This window comes from Emys orbicularis, chromosome 2 (assembly GCF_028017835.1).
Source record: "Emys orbicularis isolate rEmyOrb1 chromosome 2, rEmyOrb1.hap1, whole genome shotgun sequence".
Classification (NCBI taxonomy): domain Eukaryota; kingdom Metazoa; phylum Chordata; order Testudines; family Emydidae; genus Emys; species Emys orbicularis.
In genome coordinates this window covers 100807173-100830655 of record NC_088684.1, presented here as the reverse complement: position 1 = coordinate 100830655, position 23483 = coordinate 100807173, and the positions used below count along the sequence as shown (strand labels likewise).

Here is a 23483-nt window from a genome sequence, read left to right as displayed (position 1 = left end):
CCCCCTTTTATGTTTGCTTGCAGTGAGACATGAAATTTTAAACCTGCCTATTTCTATGATCGACGGAAAGTTTAGCTGGGTGGAAGGCCCTGAAAGGATAATATTGATTACTGGTTAAATGGCTAGTCACAGATCAATCGCTGGTACAGGAAAGGGAATCTCTGCCCAGCTGATGATTGATCAGGCCCCACTTCGATTGAAAATTAGCTGGAAACAACATGTCACCTTATTATAGGCAGTTTGTGCAGAAATGAGCCAACTCTTAAACTGGTATAATGAGTAATACCCCTAGCCCTTATCACCTTGAGCACACAACCATGAACCTACATATAGGGGAGAGGGTCATTCAAAATGTATCTACATCCCGCCAGGAGATGTCATGGCTGGGCCCTGAGAAATTCAAATGGAAGCACTAGTATATGCTCTCATACTTCAGGCCTGGTTTTCAGCTCCTAGCAGAGAGGGGAATTAGAAATGGTATGATTCTTTCAACCACTTTACTAACTGTATTTACTAGTTTTCCTCTTGTACTTATAGCAACCTCAATAATTGGAAAATCTTTGACCAGCTGAGTTATTGATCAAGTGAGCCTAGGTAGCCATTTTATACATACATTCCTATTATATGTCTGTCTTTAACATTCTCTGTGGTATGACTTTGCTTTGTACATTGCTTGTGAATACTATAACTTAAGTACTCTGATATTTTAGACTCAGATGCTTTCCTGGAGATGTTACCCTTAAGTGAAACAGTTGCTCACGGGGAAGATCTTTCTAATCCCCTTGACCTGGATAGAATAGAGACTGTTTGACCATGCTGGTTTACATGTGTTTCAATGGAGTTATGCTGACTTATGCCAGCTGAGGATCTTCTCTCCTCCACCCTCTTCCTCCCCCCCGACCCCGTCTCTAGTGTATTGTGATGTGAATACTTGTCTAATTCCAGAACAAGCTGGGGAGACTGCTTGAAGAGTGCAACTCACAGGGGTGCACCTCTAAGAGTCAGAGTAAAACATAATTCCTGTACGCATTTAACAGTGGGAAGTATGTTTCTTCCTGGTCCTCTGAGCTGAATACGTAAAAAAAACGGGCACTGTGACACCACATTGTATTGAATTAAAGGAATAAGACTCTTTTCCAGTAAATGGGTGGTGGATGCAAGTCTTTAGATATCAGTGTTTATATTTAGATGGGGAAAGTGAAAGAGGAGATGTCTGTTAATCTTTAATCATTTGGACCCCAATTAAAATCCCCATGTGTTATATGTGTTATCCCCTCATTTTCAATTCCTTAATCTTTATAGGTGCCCATAAAAATAAGAGAAGTCGCAAATTTCAGCATCTAAACTTTTGGCTTTGGATTATATCTCTCTCTTTAGGGCAGAGCATGAAGTTTAATTTTCACTTTCTAAATCTCTGTGATACTCACGTGACTGCCTCCAAGTGTCCATATAAAGCGAAGTGGGGGAACAGATCAAGCATTCTAGGCAGAATTCTTATGCTGTAACTTCATCTGCTCTCAGCTTTGCAAAGATGACAGATCAAGGAAATACTTCAGCTGCCTCTTCAGGGTAAGTCATTGTTGCCAAACATGCCATCATTATGAGAAGTGTTGTAAAAAAATTGAAATTCATTTTTTCCCCAAAATTTTGATTTTTTTTTAGTGAAAATATTCCAGTTCTAATTTATTTGTTGTTTGCAAACTAATTATTAAATGTCAGTTCATTAACATATAAAGCACTCTAATAAATGCTAGGTGCTATTATGATTACACCTAATGTTTTGTCATTGCCTTCTCTCAGTTTAATATTTTGTCTTGTGATCTATTACATGGGGAGTTCCAGTATGGGATTGCAAACTGGAAAATAGAAAATGTAGTAAATATGCTTTTCACACTTTGATATTTTCAACTACTCTGGAAAGAAAATACACGTTTTGAGGCTAATGGGCCATTTCTTCTTTAGTGGGCGGGATAGATATCATTCAGCTCTACTTACTATATTTCTATGATTCGTGGCCACCTCTTTGTGATGCAACACATTAATTGCTATGGCTGTGTCTCTATTTCTATTTTTAAATATCTTCTTTCTCTTGCAATAAGAATAGTGTCTGTCTATTGACTTTCAGGGATGAATTACAGGCACTTCTGCAATTTTACGTAATGTCATGGAATGAGTCACCCAACTGCAGACCGGGGTGAAAGTCACTCACTGAAGTCACTGGAAGTTTTTCCATTATGCGGCCAGGACTCTGTAATAATCAAAGTAGTGATGACTCCAAAGAATCCATCCCAGGTTTTACACAGGACCGAGTCCTTGAAGGAATAGACCAATGTGGGAAATAGTTTCAAGCTGGTACCTAACAGTGTCAGGTGTATCCAGTGAACCAGCTTCTTCTTTCCCCTAATAGTACATCTTAGTGTATTAAAAGGTCCTTTCAGACACGCCAGTAAAAATATCAATGGTTTTCCCAAATCAGCTGGTTTGATTGTCATACTTCCATACTTATGCTAGTAATCAATCTTAGATGGAACCCATTTTCCCAGTTTTATATGTCATATAGTCAATAAGAAAAACTGTATATGATGAAGGAAGAACTATAATTTTGTTATAACACTCTTTTTGTAAAGATTAGCTGGGCTACAAGTAGTTAACTTTTGGATGGAAGATGTTTCTGGTATAGGAAGACTGAGAAAACAAATCCACAGATATCTTTCATCTGTTTTTCCTTTGCCATAATTTTGGGATAAAGAGCCTATGTGTGCAATACTGTAACATAGTGTGAAGACACTAGACAGTTAGAAAACAATTTCAGAGGCCAAAGGTGCAATTCACAGGGATGATACTACATCACCTGAAGTGATGCATTTTTGAAGAGAGTGGAGCAACATCAGATTTCAGGTATTAGGGTTTATGGTTGTGAATGGCAATGGACACACATACTTCAAGCAGTTTTGGATTGTTTTTTTACAATATTTGATTTCTGGAGGAATCATCAAAGAGGAGGAAACTTTCCTTTCCTGGTGAAGGAATGAATTTAGAACAGTGTCCAAGATTATCTCTTGGCAGATAAGAATGTGTCCATTCCTTACATGTAACCTGTTGGTTCTGGGAAGCAGTGCATGGGTGCAGGATGTTGTGTACATTCACTGGATTGTGAGGAAATCAGAGTTTTATATGCTTGCTTTGTTAAGAAATTTCTTCCCCATTTATCTGATTTCTAGTTATGGGTCTCTATTGTGGTAGTTATTAAGAATTCTCAGGGCCAGATCCTCAGCTGATGTCAATCAACATAACTCCATCGAAATAGATGGAGATACGCTGATTTATACCAGTTGAATATCTAACCAACATAGCTCCATTGATTAGCTGATCTACAGAAGCTGAGGATCCAGGCCCATATAGCAGTGGTTAATCATAGGTCATTGCTCCAAAACCACAGCCAAGACTTGGTGTGTCACTTATCACAAATAGTTCCTCAGGGGTATAGGAAGTTGATGGGGCAGTGATCAAGTGTTTCTCTAGCCTCTCTGCATTTCCTGTCCAGAGGCGTTCCTCATCTTCCACTTGATCATGTTGTCATAGGTCTTTGCAACCCCAGCTCTCCCTCGATTTAGAGTACACCAGTGTTTTTTTCTTTGAGGTCAGTGCCTGGAGGGAGTTGTCCTGAATGAAGCAGGTTCTCCAGGATCACTGGCATTTTTTGTAACTCTGTAGCCTTCCACGGTGGTATTTTGGGATAAGGGATTTTCAGAGGCAAAGCTCTTTCTGGACTTCCGCTCTTGGGTGGTGGAATGTGTCCATGCAGTGGATGTCTTAGATCATGCACCTGTTTTTTGTGTCGTTTTTTATTGAGGGTATGCTGTCTCACTGATGGTGATGCAGTCCCAGTGAGGCAGTCCACTGACAGTGTGGGAGTCCGTTTCAAAATCCCTGTGATCATCCTACAGGATTGAGTTTAATATCAATTTTGTCTGCATGGCTCCTTTAAGCAGAAAACTGGAAGGTAAATGCACTTTAGTTTCAGATGCAAAGAATACTCCAACATAATAGCACCATCTAGCTGTTATATAGTTCTATTATGTTGGAGTATTCTTTGCATCTGAAACTAAAGTGGATTTACCCTCCAGTTTTCTATTCACAGTCAAACTGATTCAAGGATCCTTCGGATCAAGGATCAGATAAGGCTGCTGATGTGAAGAGTCTGTCTGTGGTTGAGACACTGCAGAGTTCTGAGCCAATGTCAGTGCCATAGGTAGCTGATTTATTTTCAGTGCAGGCAGAAATGTGCAGTTGATATTTATGGAAAATCTGCTTTGAGTCCTGCAGGACAAGGTAGCCCTGGCAATAGTGGCTGGCAATCAACTGGGGATGAATCCTCCAGAAAACGCTTACACTTACCCCCCAATTCGAACTAAGGTACGCAACTTCAGCTACGTGAATAACGTAGCTGAAGTTCGAAGTACCTTAGTTTGAACTTACCTCGGTCCACACGCGGCAGGCAGGCTCCCCCGTCGACGCCGCGGTTTCCCCGTCGACGCCGCGGTACTCCTCTCGTCTAGCTGGAGTACCGCAGTCGACGGCGATCACTTCCTGGTTCAACTTGTCTTGTCCAGACAAGACGCGATAAGTCGAACCCAGAACTTCGATTCCCAGCCGCCGAACTAGCGGCTGGGTGTAGACATACCCTAAGATGATCAGCCCACTTGTTGATCATTAGTGAACAATACTGGATGTTGCAACCTGAAGTCACCTGCAAATCCACTAGCCCTGCTCATGGCCAGATCCATCCCTTCACAGGCACCAGTGCAATGGACAGTGCTACTGTAACTTGCACCCCTTTTGCAAAGGCCCTTGTGAGGCTTTGCAGGGACATAGAATTGCCAATGGAATAGATCTTCTCCAGCAACACACAGGGGCGGCTCCAGGCACCAACGCAGCAAGTGCGTGCCTGGAGCGGCAAGCCACGGGGGGCGGCGTGCCGGTGGCCATGAGGGCGGGAGTCAGGCGGCCTTTGGCGGCATGCCTGCTGGAGGTCCGCTGGTCCCGCGGCTTCAGCGGCAATTCGGTGCCGAAGGCACCGGACTGGCAGATCACCCGCAGAAACGCCGCCGAATCTGCGTCACCAGCGGACCGCCCGCAGGCATGCCGCCGAAGGCCGCCTGACTTCTGTGCTTGGGGCAGCAAAAAACATAGAGCCATCCCTGGCAACACCTTCCCACCCCAAATCTGCCTCCTCCACCTGTACCCTACACCGACTGTGCCCAGCCTATACTCAGGTTTGGAATAGAGGTGACACAGCGTTAGTAGAGCTTTCTGTGCCAGGCGTATTGCCCAAAGGTGGGGGCCTTGCACCTGCCCTAGGTTTCCTTTGTGCTAGCCTTGCTGGAGTAAAAGGGCCGCAGGGCAATGATAAATCAGGGCCCATTTTGTATTAATAATTTTTTAAAATTAAAGGGCCCGAATCCTGAGATTTGATAAGAGCAACCCAGCTCCCACTGACTCCTGGCTCTCAGGATCAGGCCCATTGTTACTAAACATAATCATGATGACTGATCTTTCTGAAGGCAGCCATTATACAGTGAACAGCAACATTTAAAACAACCCCCGTTTCCTCCCACTCTCAGGAAAAAAGCAACCAACAGTTCAGGACATAAATGCCTGGCCAGGAAAAATAACTGTTTTCCACTTGAAACTTCAGGGGAAATTTAGGTTAATAGAATGTAACTATCTGATCTGAATTTGGCCAGAACCCTGGAGTTAACACCCTAATTTCTATAGCAGTTTTCGTGGGATCTTTAATGACCACAAATGGCAGGACTTCAGATTTATGTCTGAAATATATCACCCCTAGTTGCATACTAGGGCATTGGTTCCCTTGCTATGTAGTCTTTGTGTAGCCACTCAGATACATAGCATGATCTATAACACATTTGATTAAATTCCCTCAATATGACTAAAAACAAAAGCTTGATTTTAAGTCACACTATTACATTAAGATTTCATATATAAAAAGCCTCACTTGTTACTAATAACTAGATATTTAAAATATTTTTATCTTACTTAATATAATGAATGTACTAGTCCCTACTTCAACTTTTTGGTTCACTTCTTGCATTTCATTAGGCTTGGGCAATGGTAATTTACTTTTGTTTATAGTCCTATTCTTTTCAGTTTCACTTCGATCCTCATGGGTTTGGAACAATGCTTCTGTGTTTGACCCTAAATAAAAGACACCTATTTTTCTCACTGTTGCCAGCTCTCATGATTTTTATCATGAGGCTTTATTCTTCATAAAGCCTCAGCTTCTGGAGTCAGGTGATTATCAAAGAATCTCAGCTTCGATTTAAACAAAAGCACATTTCTAACCCTCACTGTTGTGGAGGAAAGCTTGCAAGCATGAAACATAAATGCTCAAAACCAAGAAGGCAAATAAAAAGAACCCCAATGTATTATTTTTTAAATCTTATGAGTTTTGGGTGCCTGAATAATGATTTTTGAAAGCTTAGGTTGGCATTGCTGTTTCATTGACAAAAAGAAATCATGTGTGTGTGTGTGTGTGGGGGGGGGGAAATCATTCATATTAGGGTTTGTAACCAAACCCCTTAAAATATATTTAGCTTTTTTGGGGGGGGGGGTGCAGAATATTGGGCCTACAAGAACTGTCTGTGCCCTCTGAAAGTTCAATGTGAATTCACTGTGGAGATTCTTCTTTTGCAGGGATTTTCAAACAACTAAGCCCAAGACTGTGTCTGACCAGGGAAAAGAAGAATCTGAAGAGGAATATGGGCCCCAGGTGGGTATTTCCTGTTGAACTATACCTGAGTATAAGGAGGACCAGACTTAAACTGTTTTGAATCTTTCAAGATGTGCTGCTAATGGCCACTCAAAGAAGATTTTGTCTATTGCTTCTGGGGGAATTGTGCCACTGCATAATGCAGAATTAATGTTCCGCACAGAATTAAATTTTTCCGGCAGAATTGGCACTGCAGAGCTGCTGGCTGCTGCTAGGGGCTGCTGGACCTAGCAGAGCCCAGCCCCACTTGGTCACATGTGCGACCGGGCTCTCTCTCTGTGTGGTAACTGCCAGAGCCAGTGAGCTGTGTCCCATCGGGAGAAGGCAGCAACACCTGGAAGCAGAAGGGAGAGAGCTCCTGCTTTCTGGGATGGGAGACAGGGTAAGGGCGGGGAGGATAGCTGGGAGAGGGGGCGTGATTCAAGCTATTCTGCAGGTGACCAAAACTTTAAATTGTGGTTCTCCCCCCCTGCTCCTCCCCCCAGCTTTCAACAAGTATAGGTCATCTCTGCCCAGCGGGACAATAATGAAACTGTGCAGCTGGGCTCTGAGTGGGAGGGGATGTGGGTATCTGGCCCTGTGGCTGGGCTCTGGGTGTGTGTGCAGGTGTCTGGTGTGGCGGGGACCCATGCAGCCCTCTCCAGCACACTCAAATACCCTCTTGCAGCGTGCACACGCACACACACACACACCCGTCCAGCACTCACCCCTCCTCTTGGCAGTATCCTTTATTTGGGAACTTGAAATATGGTAACCCTACAGGGGTAGGGCAAACAAAGGAGAATTGACTAAAAGACCAGAGGGGCAGAGTTTTCCCCCCAAGATGTCCCCAGCTGGCATGCGTGACACAGTCAGACTGAGCCACCCAACAAAAGCATAACAGAGATACAGGAACGGGGTTGTCATAGGGGTTTCCTTAACACTCTACTCCTGGGAGACTCTTTTTCACTATCTGTATTGTTACAGACATACTTGCTGACAGGTATTTTTAAATTACCAAAATAATTGAAACTGGCATGATTATATTGTATTATTTTGACAAAATATGCAGAATTTTTAATTTGACTCCCGGTGGAATTCTGCCCCAAAGCATCTATACACAATTGGACTGGTATAATTACAATTATATATTTCAAAATCAATTTAGTTAAACTGGTAGAAACCCGTGTATGGACATCCTTGAATCCATGTAAACATGGTTTACATTGGTTTTTTTTTTTATTAAACTTAATTCAGTAAGGAATTGACTTAAAATTTCTTAAAGATTGTAGCAGAAATTTTGTTCCTCCTGCATGCTGGGAGTTCCAGGAAGAATTCTGTCTCAGGAAATAGCTCCTGAAGCTGTGCAATATTGTGTGCAATTTTTTCAATCTAACCCTAACACTATACGCTCTTTAGGGTAGGACCTGTCTCTTTTTTTCCTTAGGTCTGTAAAGTGACAGGTAAATTATGGTACCGTATAAAAACTTATTTCACTAATAAAACAAACAATATGATGCAGAGGCAACTTTTGATTATTCATTTATGATATTCATTGTGTTTTAATTGAATCTCACAAGATGTTTATCTCTATCTCCAGTATATTAACATTGGTCAAAATCACCACAGCACCAACTCTGACTCCTGTTCCTACTACTTTGTTCCGCTGTCCTGGTACAAAGCAGAAAGAAAGCTGGCTATCCTGAGACCACTAATAATTTATTTCAAATATATTCTATAGTGCACTACCAGTTCACCTGAACTTTAGGCACCCATATTTGAAAATGCTGGCCAACATTTTATATAGTAAAATTGATTATATGTAACCCACAGACCTTCTGGGTGTGGTGTTCTGTCCCATCTAGTGGCACTGATACCACTTAGAGAGAGAGTTAAATGAGTCTGCTCTACAGCCTTAGCTAACAGCCAGTTGGCTTTTGGTGCATGAGCTAAGCTCCAAAGGTCCCTGATTTGATCCCACCCGCCGACGACCGGGGTCTGTCGGCATTACATATACACATTATTATAAGCCGCTATACAAATTGTAGCATAGCAAGGCAGCAGCGGCAGTATTACTGAGACATACAGCTTCACTTTCCTAATGATGAGAATCCACATCAGTGAAGAGAACAAGTCCTGAATACTCTGTTCCTTATTTAGCCTCCAATAGTATTAAATGTAATCTTGAATACATCACTTTCAGTTTAGCTGTTTGGGTTGCAGGAGGGAGCTGAGAAGGGAGGGGAAGCCAGTTTTTCCTCGCCAGCACATGGGTGCGTGTGAAGGAGGTGATAGTACAAGTGATTACTCTGTATTTACATTGGAAAGAAATGCCCTTGGTTCGTTCAATAATGCCAGCTGCCTTGTCAAGGTGAAGGAATTAGTAACGTCACAAGGTAGAATATTGCTGCTCATGAGCAATATGTAGAGATAAGGAGCAGATCTGTATGTAGTAAAATATTTTCTTTGTTCCCCTTTTCCTCCCCACTTGATTATATATTGGCTTCAAAAGGACACAGTAGTTGATGGAATATCAAGTGTGGAATATTAGCTCAGAGTTTTTATTCATATGTTACAAAAGGTATTTGTGTCCCATTGTGATTGGCTCTGCTATGGTGGCCAGCCTATTCTGATGTTTGCCTTTTAGCTCTTCAACACTTCAGCTGTTTGGAACAGATGATAGAACAAAGATTTTTGTTCAAATGAAATTTTTTTTCCATTGATGCAGAATAGACATCCACCTCCAAATATTTCAGACTTCCCCATGTATCCTTGTGAATGATCTGGAATTCATGCCAATTAGTGCTCAGGCTAGTTAGAACTACTAAAATAACAGTGAGGGATATAATTTCAGTAAGATTTATACCTGAATTACATAAACAAAATGTACTGTTGCATGGTGAGTGGGTTTTTTGGTTGAAGAACAAGGGATACAGCTGTGTTAGAACAAATCTGTAAGAATCTGCTCAGCAACTGAGGCCCATTGCTCAAGCTTGATGTTATAGCTCCACTTTAATCCAAAATGGCATCTGTGTGGCCTCACAGATGTATGTAACCTCCAGGGCCGGCTCCAGGGTTTTTGCCGCCCCAAGCGGCGGAAAAAAAAAAAAAGAAAAGAAAAGGAAAAAAAAAAAAAAGCCACGATCGCGATCGGCGGCAGCTCCACCGCGCCGCTTTCTTCGGCGGCAATTCGGTGGCAGGTCCTTCCTTCCGAGAGGGACTGAGGGACCCGCTGCCGAAGAGCCCGACGTGCTGCCCCTTCCCCTTGGCCACCCCAAGCACCTGCTTGCTGAGCTGCTGCCTGGAGCTGGCCCTGGTAACCTCCTCCTATGGAAGTATGAGTCCTCACCCCCAAGAGCAACATATGGCTCTTCGTTTTTATAGAGGCTAGCCTGGAACAGAGCAGTGGTTTTTTTTTTTTTTTTTACCATCAATGTCTTCTCTGAGTCTGAGTCTGGATTTTATAGTAACATAACTGAAGTTAACGGCCAAAGCTGATTTACTGTGGTCAGTTGCTCAGCTGACTTTCCAGTTTGAACACAGTGGGTGTGTTGATTTTTGGATTGTAGAAGAGTTTAGAATCATGAACGGGAGTTAAATTAAAATCTTAACAACCATTACATAAAAGCACTGTGAAGAGCAGCTACTCCCCATTATCTTTTTTTGGACTAACTTCTGTTGGTGAGAGAGACAAGCTTTTCAGCTTACACAGATTGGAGCTCAGTATAAAAGCTCGAAAACTTTTGTTTCACAAACCGTAGTCCAATAAAATATTAACTCACCCACCTTGGGGGGGAGGGATAGCTCAGTGGTTTGAGCATTGGCCTGCTAAACCCAGGGTTGTGAGTTCAATCCTTGAGAGGGCCACTTGGGGATCTGGGGCAAAATCAGTACTTGGTCCTGCTAGTGAAGGCAGGGGGCTGGACTCAATGACCTTTCAAGGTCTCTTCCAGTTCTAGGAGATGGGATATCTCCATTAATTATTATTATTATACCTTGTCTCTCTAATAGCCTGGGACCAACACAGTTACAACAACATTGCATACGCCCCATTATGTTGTTTTTTTAACTAGTTTTTAGGAAAGGCATGGAGTTTCAATAGTAAAACCTTCAAAAGGGCTCTCATCCTTTCCTTTGAATCCCACTGCCGTTTAATAGATTGTCCAGTGTTCCTTACTGCCAAACAGATGGTTGATGTCACAGGAGACATTTAAGCAGCAACTCTCAGGTAACATCAAACAGAAGGCCAGCTGAATGATTGCAATTATCCTAGTATTTTGAGTTTAACGTGTGAACTCCCTCTCTGTGGAAGCCTTAATAATAAAAGGGTTTCACTTCCATTTCCACTGCTGTAGATTCTTAGCAAATTAGCAACCGATTGTATAAACTGCAATATTGTGATTCCACATATAATTTATAGCTGGGCATCAAGTCAATAGCCATCAAAGGGGAAAAGTTTAATCCAGCCTATAAATCAATTCCAAAGTCCTCTACTGAAGCAAAACTGCCTGTGCTTTATTCTGATGAACTGAAACTGCTGGAAACAGCCCAGTGTGTCAGAGAAAACAGTTACTGGTGTATGCTAGCTCAGATGTATTACAGGAATGGGGAGCCTGGCAATTGTTGCAAATATGGAAAAACAGCATGCTGCAAGTGTAATCCTGTGTATTTCTAAACTCCAAATAGTATGCTCATCTATGTGTATATAAAACACAGACACCAACTTCAGACATCTGATCTACCTCTCTTAAACCAGATCCTTGACAGATTTAAATCAGTGTTGCTCCATTGATATACACCAGCTGAGGAGTTGGCCCTTTACTATTAAAATAAGTAAGAAGCAGGAATAGGCTATAACATACATGTTTAATAATGATGATCAAAGGATAGATACCTACCAGAGGAAAGCGATTCTATGGCACAGCTTGCTTAAGAGACCAGTAGATGGCAATATCTCTTATCTTTATCAGAATTAGAAATACCTTGAAATCAATATATGCCAAGGAGTTTCTCAGTGGTATGGAGACCCAAGGAGACCCTATTACCTAGTGATTTGTGTCTCAAAATATTGTCTCACTTCAAATTCCAGTTAGCATGAGGATAGAGAAGCAGGGTGGATAGATCTAGACAGAATGTCAAGATAAATTATTCAATTGCTCCCAAACTGAAACTACCATTTAAGAAACTAGGAGCCAGAATCTCAGCTGGTGTAAATTGACATAGCTCAATTGAGGTCAATGGACTGCCAGTTTACACCACCTGAGGATCTGGCTCAATATTGAGTGCATGTATTATAACAAATGCCTTGCAGCACCCCCTAGTGTTAAGTTTGCCAAGATTAGCTCCTTACAGCTTCTGAAATATTTACAGTTTGTCACATGAGAAGTGGTCGTTTTTAGGACCCAGAGTTATTTCTGATTGTGCTGCTTTGGAAACCACTATGTAAACTGGGACTGGCCACGGAATCGTCTAGTGTAACCACCTGTATCAGAAAGAAGTGGAGTTAACACATTGCTATCATTCTTCTTGTTTGGTCAAGGAGGGTGAGGATGATGGCTGAAAGCTCCTGTTTTTGGTAGCGTATGCAGGAGGAAGGCATGTGGTGACCAGTTCTCCTTGTTGCCATATAATTCTCAATTTCCTATAACAGGTTTTATTATTGTTTTTGTGTTACAGTAGCACTGGCCGACCTCAGTCAGGGATTGGAGCCCCATTGTTTTGGGCCCTGTACACACACAAGATAAAAGACCATCCCTGCCCCAAAGAGCTTACCCTTCTCTTCACGTGTCAAGCTTTAGTTGACCCCCCCCCCCCAAAATTTGCTCCTTATTGTTTAGCTGCTTTTTGTTGGGTAGGTTCTCTTAAGAATTTCTGATTTAGAGAAAGTTTGGCTTAAGTGATTCACCCAGCATCACACAGGAACTTTGTGGCAGAGGCAGGGATAGAATCCAATCCTCCAGGGCAGCATTCAACTGCCTTAACCATGAGACTGTCCTTTCTCTTCCTGAAGTCTCCTGCCTCGTTCACTAAACAGCTTCCAACGTCCGCAACAAATGAGGCACGGATCCGATAGCCAGCCTTCTTCACTCTCCATTCTTGATTTCATTTCCTGATTCAACCAGGCCCAGTTCTCCCTGTCTACTCTGGCTCCTCATCAGTTCTGTCTTCTCTCACCTCTTTCCCACTGGTTCTGAGTCTCTGGACTAGTCTGTACTAGGTAAGTAGGTTGGCATAACTACCTTGCTCAGGGGTGTGAAAAATTCATAGCCCTGAATGGCAAAATTAAGCTAACCTATGTCCCTGTGTAGACAGTGCTAGGTTGATGGAAGAATCCTTCCATCAGCATAGGTAGTATTTAAACTGAAGTGCTGTGTGGCACTGCTGTGCTGCTGTAGCATTTTAAGTGTAGACAAGCCCTCAGTCTACTTACACAGCTAATCCCAGTCTCTCTTCCCCCACATTCCACTTTGCACTTTCCTCTACTCCCTGCAGGTTCAGCTTTTCTCCCCTGTGTATTCAACTCTGATGGCTTCCTCCTCTATGCTGCCTGGGCCATGCAGGGGGGTCACTAAGAGCACAGGAGAGACAAGTTCCTTGTTCTCAGTTCAGGTGTCTGGAACTGGAAATGCAGTACAGCCCGCGGCAGCCCAGAGAAAGTCCTGCTTAGTGCCAGGCTGCAGCATGCCCAGTGTAGACAGCAGCTGCAGGGAATTTTAGCTGCTAAAATCTAAGAAGCATGCGCAAACTGCTATATTTTTCAAGGGCTTATAACTTGACCAAACTTTGGCAGATTTTTGTGGGGATGGCAAATAGCACATACCTGACACAAAAGCCTCTCCCAGCCAGATTTCTAGTTCCCTGCTCCCAAGCATGGGGGTACTATAGCTTTTCAAAGAAAAGGTCATCCAAATTTTTTAATGTGTTTTAGCAAAACAACATCTAGTCTTGTTCTCAGAAACAGCCAAACTGTTTTGGCTGAAAATTTTTAAAACAAGTCAGCCTGAGGCAGACACTTGGCATGGGAAAACTGCAGCCACCGTTAACGTGTGGCAAAGTTATAAGTAACATAATGAGAAGTATCAAGGAACTTTAATAATAGGAGGTGCTACCAGCCCCACTCATAATAATAGTTCATATTGCAGCACATAATGTAAAATAATAATACTATAGACACTGGACTATATCTCATTTATAAGTCCTTCACTCTGCTCCAAATCTTCATTGCAGCAATACAATCTGATTCGAAGTGATTTTGTCCAGAAGCTGAAAGAAAAAGGGGAACAGCCTTACCCACACAAATTCCATACAAATACTACACTTGCTGAATTCCTTGCCAGATTCAGCTACCTCGGAAATGAAGAGCAACTTCCTGACAAACCGTTATCTCTGGCAGGTTAGTACATGACAGGGTAGTAATTTCTAATTGCTCCCATAGCCTCCATCTTATTTATTAGTTATTCATATGGAAGGGTGGGTTGCAGTAGAGCATACATTTGAATGAGATCCAGTTACTCGGTCATATTGTGTGTCTTTTCAGATTATGTACTACTATACAACGAAAGTAAAACAAAATGTCATCTGTTCTGATTTCGGAGAGGACCACATGCTTTTTACTCTATTTCTCTAATGCTAATGTCCATTAAGCTGTCTAGCTATAGGCATCAAGTAGTCTCTAAGATAGCTTGGACTTAGCCTGTAAAAAGCAGCATCTGAAAACATCTGCGAATGGATAGAGAGCCAGGGAACAACATAAACTTGGACATAGTATTTTTTCCTTTTAAATAGAAGTTAAGTTTACTCAAAGCCTTTCATCCTTAGAGACCCGCTGTTACTGTTGCATGTGACATCACATATATTCATAAGGACTCTCTCTTTCTGTATTATTAATGTTCTTCTGCACTATTTAGGTGATACTGCAAACTGCAGATAAAAGTAAAATCCTATTTGAATTTGACAAGAGGTCTCTGGCTTATGCTACAACAGGTTTTTGTCAAAATACATTTAAGTGAGCCTTGGTACATTGGATAAGGCTGAGTAGAAGGTGTTCTTTGACAATGTCTGCAGAAATCTTAAACTAGGTTGCCAACTTCCTTCTTGCATAAAATTGAACACCCCTGCCCTGCCCCTTCTCTGAGGCCCTGCCCATGTTTACTCCATCCCCCCCCTCCCTCTGTCACTCGGTCTTCCCACTCTCACTCATTTTCACCACACTGGGGCAGGGGTGTGGGGTGTGGGAGGGGGTGAGGGTTCTGGCTGGGGGTGCGGGCTCTGGGGTGGGGTCAGGGATGAGGGGCTTGGGGTACAGGAGGGAGCTCCAGGCTGGAGGGTGGAGCTGAGGGGTTCAGAATATGGGAGGGAGTTCTGGGCTGAGCAAGGGGGTTGGAGTGTCGGAGGGGGTACAGGCTCTGGGCAGGGGGTACAAGTTCTGGGGTGGGGCCAGAAATGAGGGGTTCAGGGTGCGGGAGGGGATTCTGGACTGGGGCAGGGGGTTAGAGTGCGGGGGGAAGTGAGGGCTCCGGCTGGGGGTGCAGGCTCTGGTGTGGAGCTGGGGATGAGGGATTTGGAGTGCGGGTGTGGGCTCTGGGCTGGGGCAGGGGGTTAGGGTGCGGGGTGTAAGGGCTCCAACTGGGGGTATGGACTCTGGGTTGGGGCTGGAGATGAGGGGTTTGGGGTGCAGGAGGGGGTATGGGATCTGGGCTGGAGCTGTGGGCTCTGGGGTGGGGCCGGGCATGAGAGATTCAGGGTGTGGGAGGGGGCTCTGGGCTGGGGCTTTGGGGGCGGGTGAGGTCTCCAGCTGGGGGTTCAGGCTCTGGGCTGGGGCTGGGGATGAGGGGTTTGGGTGCAGGAGGGGACTCTGGATTTGGGGGGGGCTCAGTGTTGGGGCGCAGGCTTACCTCAGGTGGCTCCCGGTCAGTGGAGCAGTGGGGCCAAGGCAGGCTCCCTACCTGTCCTGGCACCGTGCTGCACCCCGGAAGCAGCCAGCAGCAGGTCCAGCTCCTAGGCAGGGGGCCAGGAGGCTCCACGTGCTGCTCTCACCCACAGGCATCGCCCCCCAGCTCCCATTGGCTGTGGTTCCCGGCCAGTGGGAGTGCGGAGCCTGTGCTCAGGGCAGGGGCAGCGCACAGAACCCCAGGGCCCCCCCCCACCTAGGAGCCGGACCTGCTGGCCGCTTCCAGGGCACAGCCCAGTGCCAGGATAGGTAGGGACTAGCTTGCCTTAGCCCCCCAGCACTGCTGACCGGACTTCTAACTGTCAAAAACCGAATGCCTGGCAACCCTACATTAACCCATTATATTAATTAGAGTAATATAGAATATGTAGCTTTATAATAGTTGAGACTCTCAGAACACTTCACAAACTAATGCATTTAGCTTTATAAAACTGCTTTGAGGTAGCTAAGTATTACTCTACTGATTTTACAGGTGAGGAAACTGAAGCAAAGAAAGATTAAGGGACTTGCCCAAGGTTACACAGCATATCTTAACTAGAGAGTGACTATAAACTGATACTGGAATTTTGAGACGGTCCCATAGGGATCAGCCCCATGTTGTTCCTTGCCATTTTGATTGTGCTTGTATACTGACAGGAAGCATGGCTGTCAGCACAGATGGTTAAAGTATAATGTTTTAGAAGGTGCCATACTGGATGAGATCAGTAGTCCATCTAGTTCAGCATCCTGTTTCTGGAAGTAACAGCTGCTTCCCAGGAAGATGCAAAAAATGGTAGTGAAAATGGTTACAGAATAATTTGCCCCAGGGAATAATTTGCCCCTTTAGTTAGGGGTTGCCTTATGTCCTGAGGCAGGAGGATTTATAACTCCTTCCAAAGTTGGGCTTCCGAGTTGAAGCTGAGGTGTGAGTCATACCTAGTAACCTGACCCCCTCCCTGGATTGATGGGCCCAAATCCTGAACTGTGACTGAGGAGTGCTCAGCATAGCAGTGGCAAGGATGTGCCAAAGTAAGTTTAAACCACCGTTGTCCTCCACTCAATCCCTGGTCATGTCATGCTGACTGGAGCCGGGGATGAGGGATTTGGGGTGCAGGTCCCTCCCTGCAACTAAGAGCAGCCTGCAGGTAATGCAGGGGTACAGAAAAGAAAGATAATTCATTAAACAAATAAGACCCGTCCCAAAACAAAGCAAAACAAAAACTTGTCTTCAGTTTTGATTGAAGGTTTGGGTTAGTCGTTGTATCTGAAGCAGATCAGTTATTCCTGCATTCATCACCTGCACCAATTCTAGTATCGCCTCCTTTGTATTGTGCAGAACAGTGTATTTGTTCTAAATCATAAGCCTGCCAGTGTGTCACTGATATCCATCTTCTTGTTCATTTTTCGAGGCATCTCTGAAACTCTCTATCAGCATGCAGGTGTCCTCTCATAGGAGGCTGCTAACCACTGTAATTGTCTGTTTGAAGTTATCAGAGAAATAGATCAAACTCTATATTATAACAGAATTTCAAAATTCTGCACCTTGATTGGAAAGTGCACTTAGTCTGCTCTGTGATTATGAATAATCCTAATGTCTAATAGAATGTGGCACTAGACATACACTTCTCCTATGATTATTTTCAGGCTTTGCAATTCTACATCATAGGTTCTCAAACTATATTCTGTTTATTGCCAATGCTCAGCAGAGCCCTTCCTGGTAGTCCAAACTGGAGTTCTGGGAGGGAAGGTGGGTCAATGAGATGGTCTCTCTCTTATCAAATAGTCCAAAGAAAGAAAAGGCTGGATAACTCCAGCTCATCCATACAGACACCTGTGGTCTGAAGCAGTCAGGTTAGTCACTAGACATGGAATTCTCCCCCCATGTTGTTCTTTTGTCATTTATCTACAAACAACCCCCCCCCCCTTTTTTTTTTTTTTAAATTTCAGGACGAATTCATGCCAAGAGATCTGCTGGTGCAAAGCTCTTCTTCTACGATCTCCGGGGAAATGGACTTAAATTACAAGTTATGGCCAATGCTAAGTGAGTAAACATTACTTATGAATAATGTGGAACACACACACACACACTGCTTCTTTAAATCTGTTGCTGGGAGCCTGGGAAGGCTGCTGGCAGAAGCTGTGCAGTGAAGCAGAAAGAGAGATGGAGTAGCTTTAGGAATAAAGCTGTTTACCTTATTCTAATGAAGTTCCTTGTTCAGTGTTAAGCTGTGCAGTGAAGCAGAAAGAGAGATGGAGTAGCTTTAGGAATAAAGCTGCTTACCTTATTCTAATGGAGTTCCTTGTTCAGTGTTAGAAGGAAGCAAACCTTTCTGTGGTCCAAACCTAAAATTCAGATCCAGATCCAAACTGCTCTGAACTTTGTGGTTTTAAACCCTTATTGATGGTGCTTTTCCAAGCAGCTGCTCAATAGCTCCTAGGAAGCTTAATTAGTTAATATTTGCACAATGCTTCAAACCGAATAAAGCTCTATAGGGGTGACCCAAAGCCCATTGATGTGATGAGTCTCCCCACTCACTTCAATGGGCTTCTAACCATCGCCTAATTAAAGGCTAAGTGTTTTTACTTTTTGGCTGGGCAAACTATTTGTTGTGAATAATTGTTAGTCAGATTTGGCTCTTTTCTGCTCATGAATTATACAGCAACAGATTAGTTTCTATACCTTTGTTCACACTTAGAAATTATTTGCTGAATGTTTATTATTTGCTAACGGATTTCAACTTGTTCATTGTTCTTGAACTGTTTGCTGTGATGTTCTATTTTGATTGGACACATAGAGGAAAGGTAGCGCCTTAGCTGGGGTAAATCAGCCCTTGGATGTCAAAGGAGCTATGCTGGTTTACCCCAGCTGAGGATGTGTTTTCTGAATGTGTGAGTGTGACTCTTATGAAATCCAGTTTTCTGGTGTGTGCTTGGGAATAGGAATTTGAAATTTGCTTTCTGCAATATTCACTTAAAATGTCCTGCTAGTAAACATGTTAGACTATTGGCAGAAAGCAAATACAAAAGGGATGTGAACATAGTCAAAGTGAATGCGTGTGAAAATCTGAAAGAATTTTTGTGGCTATTTGCTGTACTTGTCTATTTATTTATTTTTGATGATTGCTTACATTCCGAAAATGATGAGATTTTAATTTCTATTAACCAACCCAGTGGTTTAGTGGAGAAATCCTTTTTTGAATAGTTATAGTATCAAGGGGCAAAAAATGGAATATAACTTGAATTTGGGTAGTGTAGTTAAAGTTGACTGATCTTTTCAATCACATGCATGCAGTTAGTTACTAGTGTAAATTCATAGTGCATTTCATTTAGGTGAATTTTTATTTAAATTATTATTTGTAATTATTATTATATTCTACCCACAACAACCATAAATAACTATATTTCAATCAAGAAAGAAATATCTTAGGATAATTCTTTACAAGGATGGTTTTAGTTTAACTGTGCTAAAAGTTATTTTCTACCTTAGACAGAAAGCTAATGGTTTGGAAAGGATTCTGCATTTCTAAGTCAGCTGCTTCTTTTTGTCAGATTTTTTAAGTCTGAAAACCTTTTCACCAAGACTATAGATAAGCTGCGGCGAGGAGACATCATAGGAGTTTTGGGATATCCTGGGAGAACCAAGCATGGAGAACTTAGCATCATAGCTACAGAAATAACTCTGCTGTCACCATGCTTGCATATGCTGCCTCATCTTCATTATGGATTCAAAGATCAGGTAACTTCAATCAGGGACAATGGCTGGGGAGCCCATCGGTAGCTGCCTAGAAGCAATTGTTCCATGGGATTTACTTTTGGTTCTTTTGTACAAGTAAATTCATGTTGGCTTGTTTTTGTCTGTACAGTTTGAACACAAAGCTATGGATCTCATAATACCTTGAATTAATATAACATTTTCCAGCTCAAACTGCCACAAGGTGCTTTATGAAGAATATGCATGCAAACACCATTACTGAATTTCAGCCACTGCCGGGGTGCGGGAGGGCAGAAGCCAGCTTGCACAGAGAGGGATGGGGAAATTTTGTACAAGGATATGCGGGCAGTTATTTACAAATGAAGCTGATAGAATGTGTGTGTGTGTGAGAGAGAGAGAGGAGGGCGGGGGGCAGCCTGAAGGAAGGCAGACAGACTGTATCCACTGAGGCAGAGCAATTGACAGGGGAAGGACCAAACTGTGAGTGAGACTCGGCTGGAAGCCTGACACTCCCTTCCCGTCTTTCCCCCCTTTTCCTTGACTAGGGGCAACAACTGGACTCTGAGTGAGTTGTGAAGCCCCCATCTCCCACCAGCTGAGGCTCTGAATTACTGAGACTTTGTTTTCCCTTCAGTTTGGGGCATGGCCCCAGCCTTCTGCTTGTAGAGAAGGTAGAAAGCAGCTCAGGGAGGCAAATCTGGAGTGGCAGCCAGAAGTGACAGAGCCATCCCATCCTCTCTCGCCCAGATGGGACCTGGTGAAGAACGAGGGCCTAGGTCCTCCTACGCTTCCCTTCTCCCCCAGCCACCTGAGAGATCCCAGAGGACTTCAGGGGACAACGAACTGTGACTTGGCTGCTGGGCCCTCTGGGCTGCCCAGAAGAGCAGTCCCAAGACCCAGAGAGAGAGAGAGAGAGACAGTTTGGTCGTGGCTTGACCAGTAGGCCTGATGGCCCCCAAATGAAGCCTGCTACAGTACCCTACAAAAAACCCCATCTCAGAGTTCTTCATGGTACTGAATATACTTACTGTGAAGGCTGAGTAGGACTTGCCTAATTTGAATCTACAGTTCAAGGGAGTCTAGGTATTCTAAGGCTGATGCTTAGACCACAAATACATTCCTGTGTTATTTTTTTTACACTTGGATAATGTTATGTTTCAAAAGGAAGGAATTTGGGACAGTTAAACTGAAACATAAACTTTATTTTAAAAAAATTGTGGGGTTTTATTTTTTAATTTGGATTTCTGTTTGGCAGGTCGTAATGTATCTGCTTTCTTTTTGCTCCTTTCTGGAATAGGAATGCAGGTTATTCTTCCTACTGAGGGAAATATCTGAGTCAAAAGAAATTGCATACTTGAGTAGTAACTCGATTAATTTTGAATGTTGATTTAATAGCTGGATATTGTGCTTCATCAGTATCTATATTATCATTTTTTGTGATTCTTTGTAGGAAACCAGATATCGTCAACGTTACCTAGATTTGATCATGAATGAGAACGTGAGGCAGAAGTTTATTATGAGGAGTAAAATTATCACTTACTTACGAAACTTCCTGGATAACCTTGGATTTCTTGAGGTATGTGTGGCCTGAGAAGATGATTGACGTGATGGTTGCATTACGTTATGACATGCTTCATAATTATTCAGATACTTAATATTTTAATGGCCAAGGCTTTCAAAAGTGACACATGATTTTGGGTGCCCACCCAACCTGAGACATGTTTAAGGGGTCTAGTTTTCAGCTGAAGGATGCTCAGTACTTTCTGAAAATCAATCTCTCTTAAGATGTGTCAAGTTGGGCCCCAAAATCATTAGTTGCTTTTGAAGACTGGCATATGTGTTCAAAGCACTGTACAGACATTAATTCTCACAACACTCCTCAGAGGTAGATGGGAAACTATTCTCTACGCTTTAGAGGGTGAAACTGAGAGAGAATGGTTAAATGACTCGCCCAAGGCCAGTATCTCCTGACTCCATTTCTGTCCTCATTCCTCTAGATCACACCATCTTACATGGTATAAAAAGTATCCTGTTCATTACTGGAAAAGGCTTGATTTGCACTGATCTGAATAACTAAGCGAAAGACATTCACATGCTGAATTAATCTAAGTATGTTTCATTGGTGATTCATTGTCAGTTATATCTTCCATAAAGATACATGTTATTCCTGGTGTTTAAAATTCTAAGGCAGGTAATACAGTACCATATACAGCAAGGATGCCTGAAGGCTATGCATTGCCTGCAGAGTTCTAAAATGGAGCCTGCAGCTGCCCTCCAACTCACTATGTCTTGCGCATAGAAGAGAGGTCCATGGAGAGGAGCCAGATGCAAATGCCTTTCAAATGGTTCTGCTTTCTTTGGTGGTGAAGCAAAAAAAAAAAAAAAAAAAAAAAAAGACTAATAAGCAATATCTAACCATATGTCAAGGAAGATTGAAGTGCAAGTTACTGTTATGATTGTGTAGGTATGTTTGGTTTCTAAAGTACTGATATGTAATTCATGTCCTTTACCAGGCAAAGCTCATATTGAAATCAATAAAGACTGCAGGGGCAGGCATGGATGTAGTCTTCAGCCGGCTATCAAATTGCCAGGGTGGCCCTCGGGGTTTAGGACCCCTCAACTGACTGTGTGCGTGTATATGTGTGTGTGTGCATATGTTTAAAAACTCAACACATACTCAATTAAGGAGTCACAACAAGTGCCTCCATTGTGTATATGAATACATACTCAAACAATATGGACATACAATCTTGTCAGTGTTGTCTTGCAGCATTTTAATTCAAATGAACATACCACAATGGAATATACAGAGATATTAGTTGCTGGAAAGTTATTGTACATGTTAGTTTACCCTGAATTCACATCTAGTTACTGTTTCAATTCTGAGGTCTTTTGTAATCCCTGCAAGTGGGAGTCAGAAGAAGGACCTGTTTCAATGAGATACATTGGAGCTCTTCAGCAAACTTGGTGTCAAAAGACCCAGGCGCCACTTAAGTCATCTGGATGTTTAGTGTTTCCAGTGCAGTGACTGATTATTTTATGAGGCTGGGTATTGGGATACCCTCTATGGGTGGATCCCACTTCACAGGCAAAGTTTCAAACATTCTGGCACCTGCTGAGTGCACTAGTCTTAGTTTGATTTTTGCTTTTTTAAGAGGTCTTTATGTAGCTTTTGTATCTCCTAGTTGACAGTATTCTAGGAGAAGCTGGTAGTGACCCCTCCTCTTGGGTTGTCCAACACTTTTCTGTTGTAAAGGATTCTTGTAACTTTTTTTTTTTTTTGAGATATTCTAAGATCTCCGTTGTTTGCAGCAGGCCTTTGAAATTCACCAGGGAGAAACCCCTTAGGCTAGAAAAGTGCCTTTTTTGTCCCATAAAATTCTGTTAAGGTTTGCTGAGATTGCAAGTATTAAATCACAACTACCCTTTCATGCCTCAGGAAAATTTTGGCACCATGCCCTACGTACACAGCAGCAGCACATGTTGCATTGGGAATGCCTGGGAGCTGCTGGAGCAGCTGGTTAGGAAGAAAAGAACTGGGCTGGGCTTCCTCCCATTCCAGAACACGGCCGGAGTTCTGACAGAACCCTGGGTACCATTGCTACTTCATCAAAATCAAACTTTCTCTGTGAAATGTTTTCATTTTGATGAATCTGCATTCTCCAATTGCAACAATGTTCTGTTAGAAACTTTCCAACCAGCTCTACTCCTAAGTCAGTTAGGGTATGTCTACACTGGAGCTGGGAGGTGTGATTTCTAGTGTAAAAGTCACGCTAGCTCGGCTCAAGCTAGCACACTAAAAATAGGAGTGTGGAAGTTGCGGCATGGGCTTGGGCTAGACACCTGAGTCCAAACCTTCCCAACCCCTGGGCCTGAGCTTGGCTAGATAGCATAAGTCACTGCCTGTGCTGCAACATCCACATTGCCATTTTTAGGGCTCTAATGCGAGTCTGTCTACTCATGCTAGGAATCACGCCTCCCAGACGCAATGTAGACATATCCTTAGGTGCTTCTGAAAATGTTACCCCAAGACAAGTCTGTATCTTTTTCTAGCTTTAATCACCAAGATC

General features: G+C 43.0%; 1 protein-coding gene across 1 annotated transcript in view; it reads left to right on the top strand.

The window, feature by feature from the left end:
• Window positions 1–1531: 1531 nt before the first annotated feature.
• Window positions 1532–23483, top strand: part of LOC135874239 (lysine--tRNA ligase-like) — a 34154-nt gene continuing 12202 nt past the window's right edge. Inside the window, exons 1-6 of the mRNA XM_065399006.1 lie at window positions 1532–1569; window positions 6718–6793; window positions 14000–14165; window positions 17649–17742; window positions 19251–19437; window positions 20864–20989. Of these exons, the coding sequence (XP_065255078.1) occupies window positions 1532–1569; window positions 6718–6793; window positions 14000–14165; window positions 17649–17742; window positions 19251–19437; window positions 20864–20989 (687 nt within the window). The remainder of the gene's footprint in view (window positions 1570–6717; window positions 6794–13999; window positions 14166–17648; window positions 17743–19250; window positions 19438–20863; window positions 20990–23483) is intronic.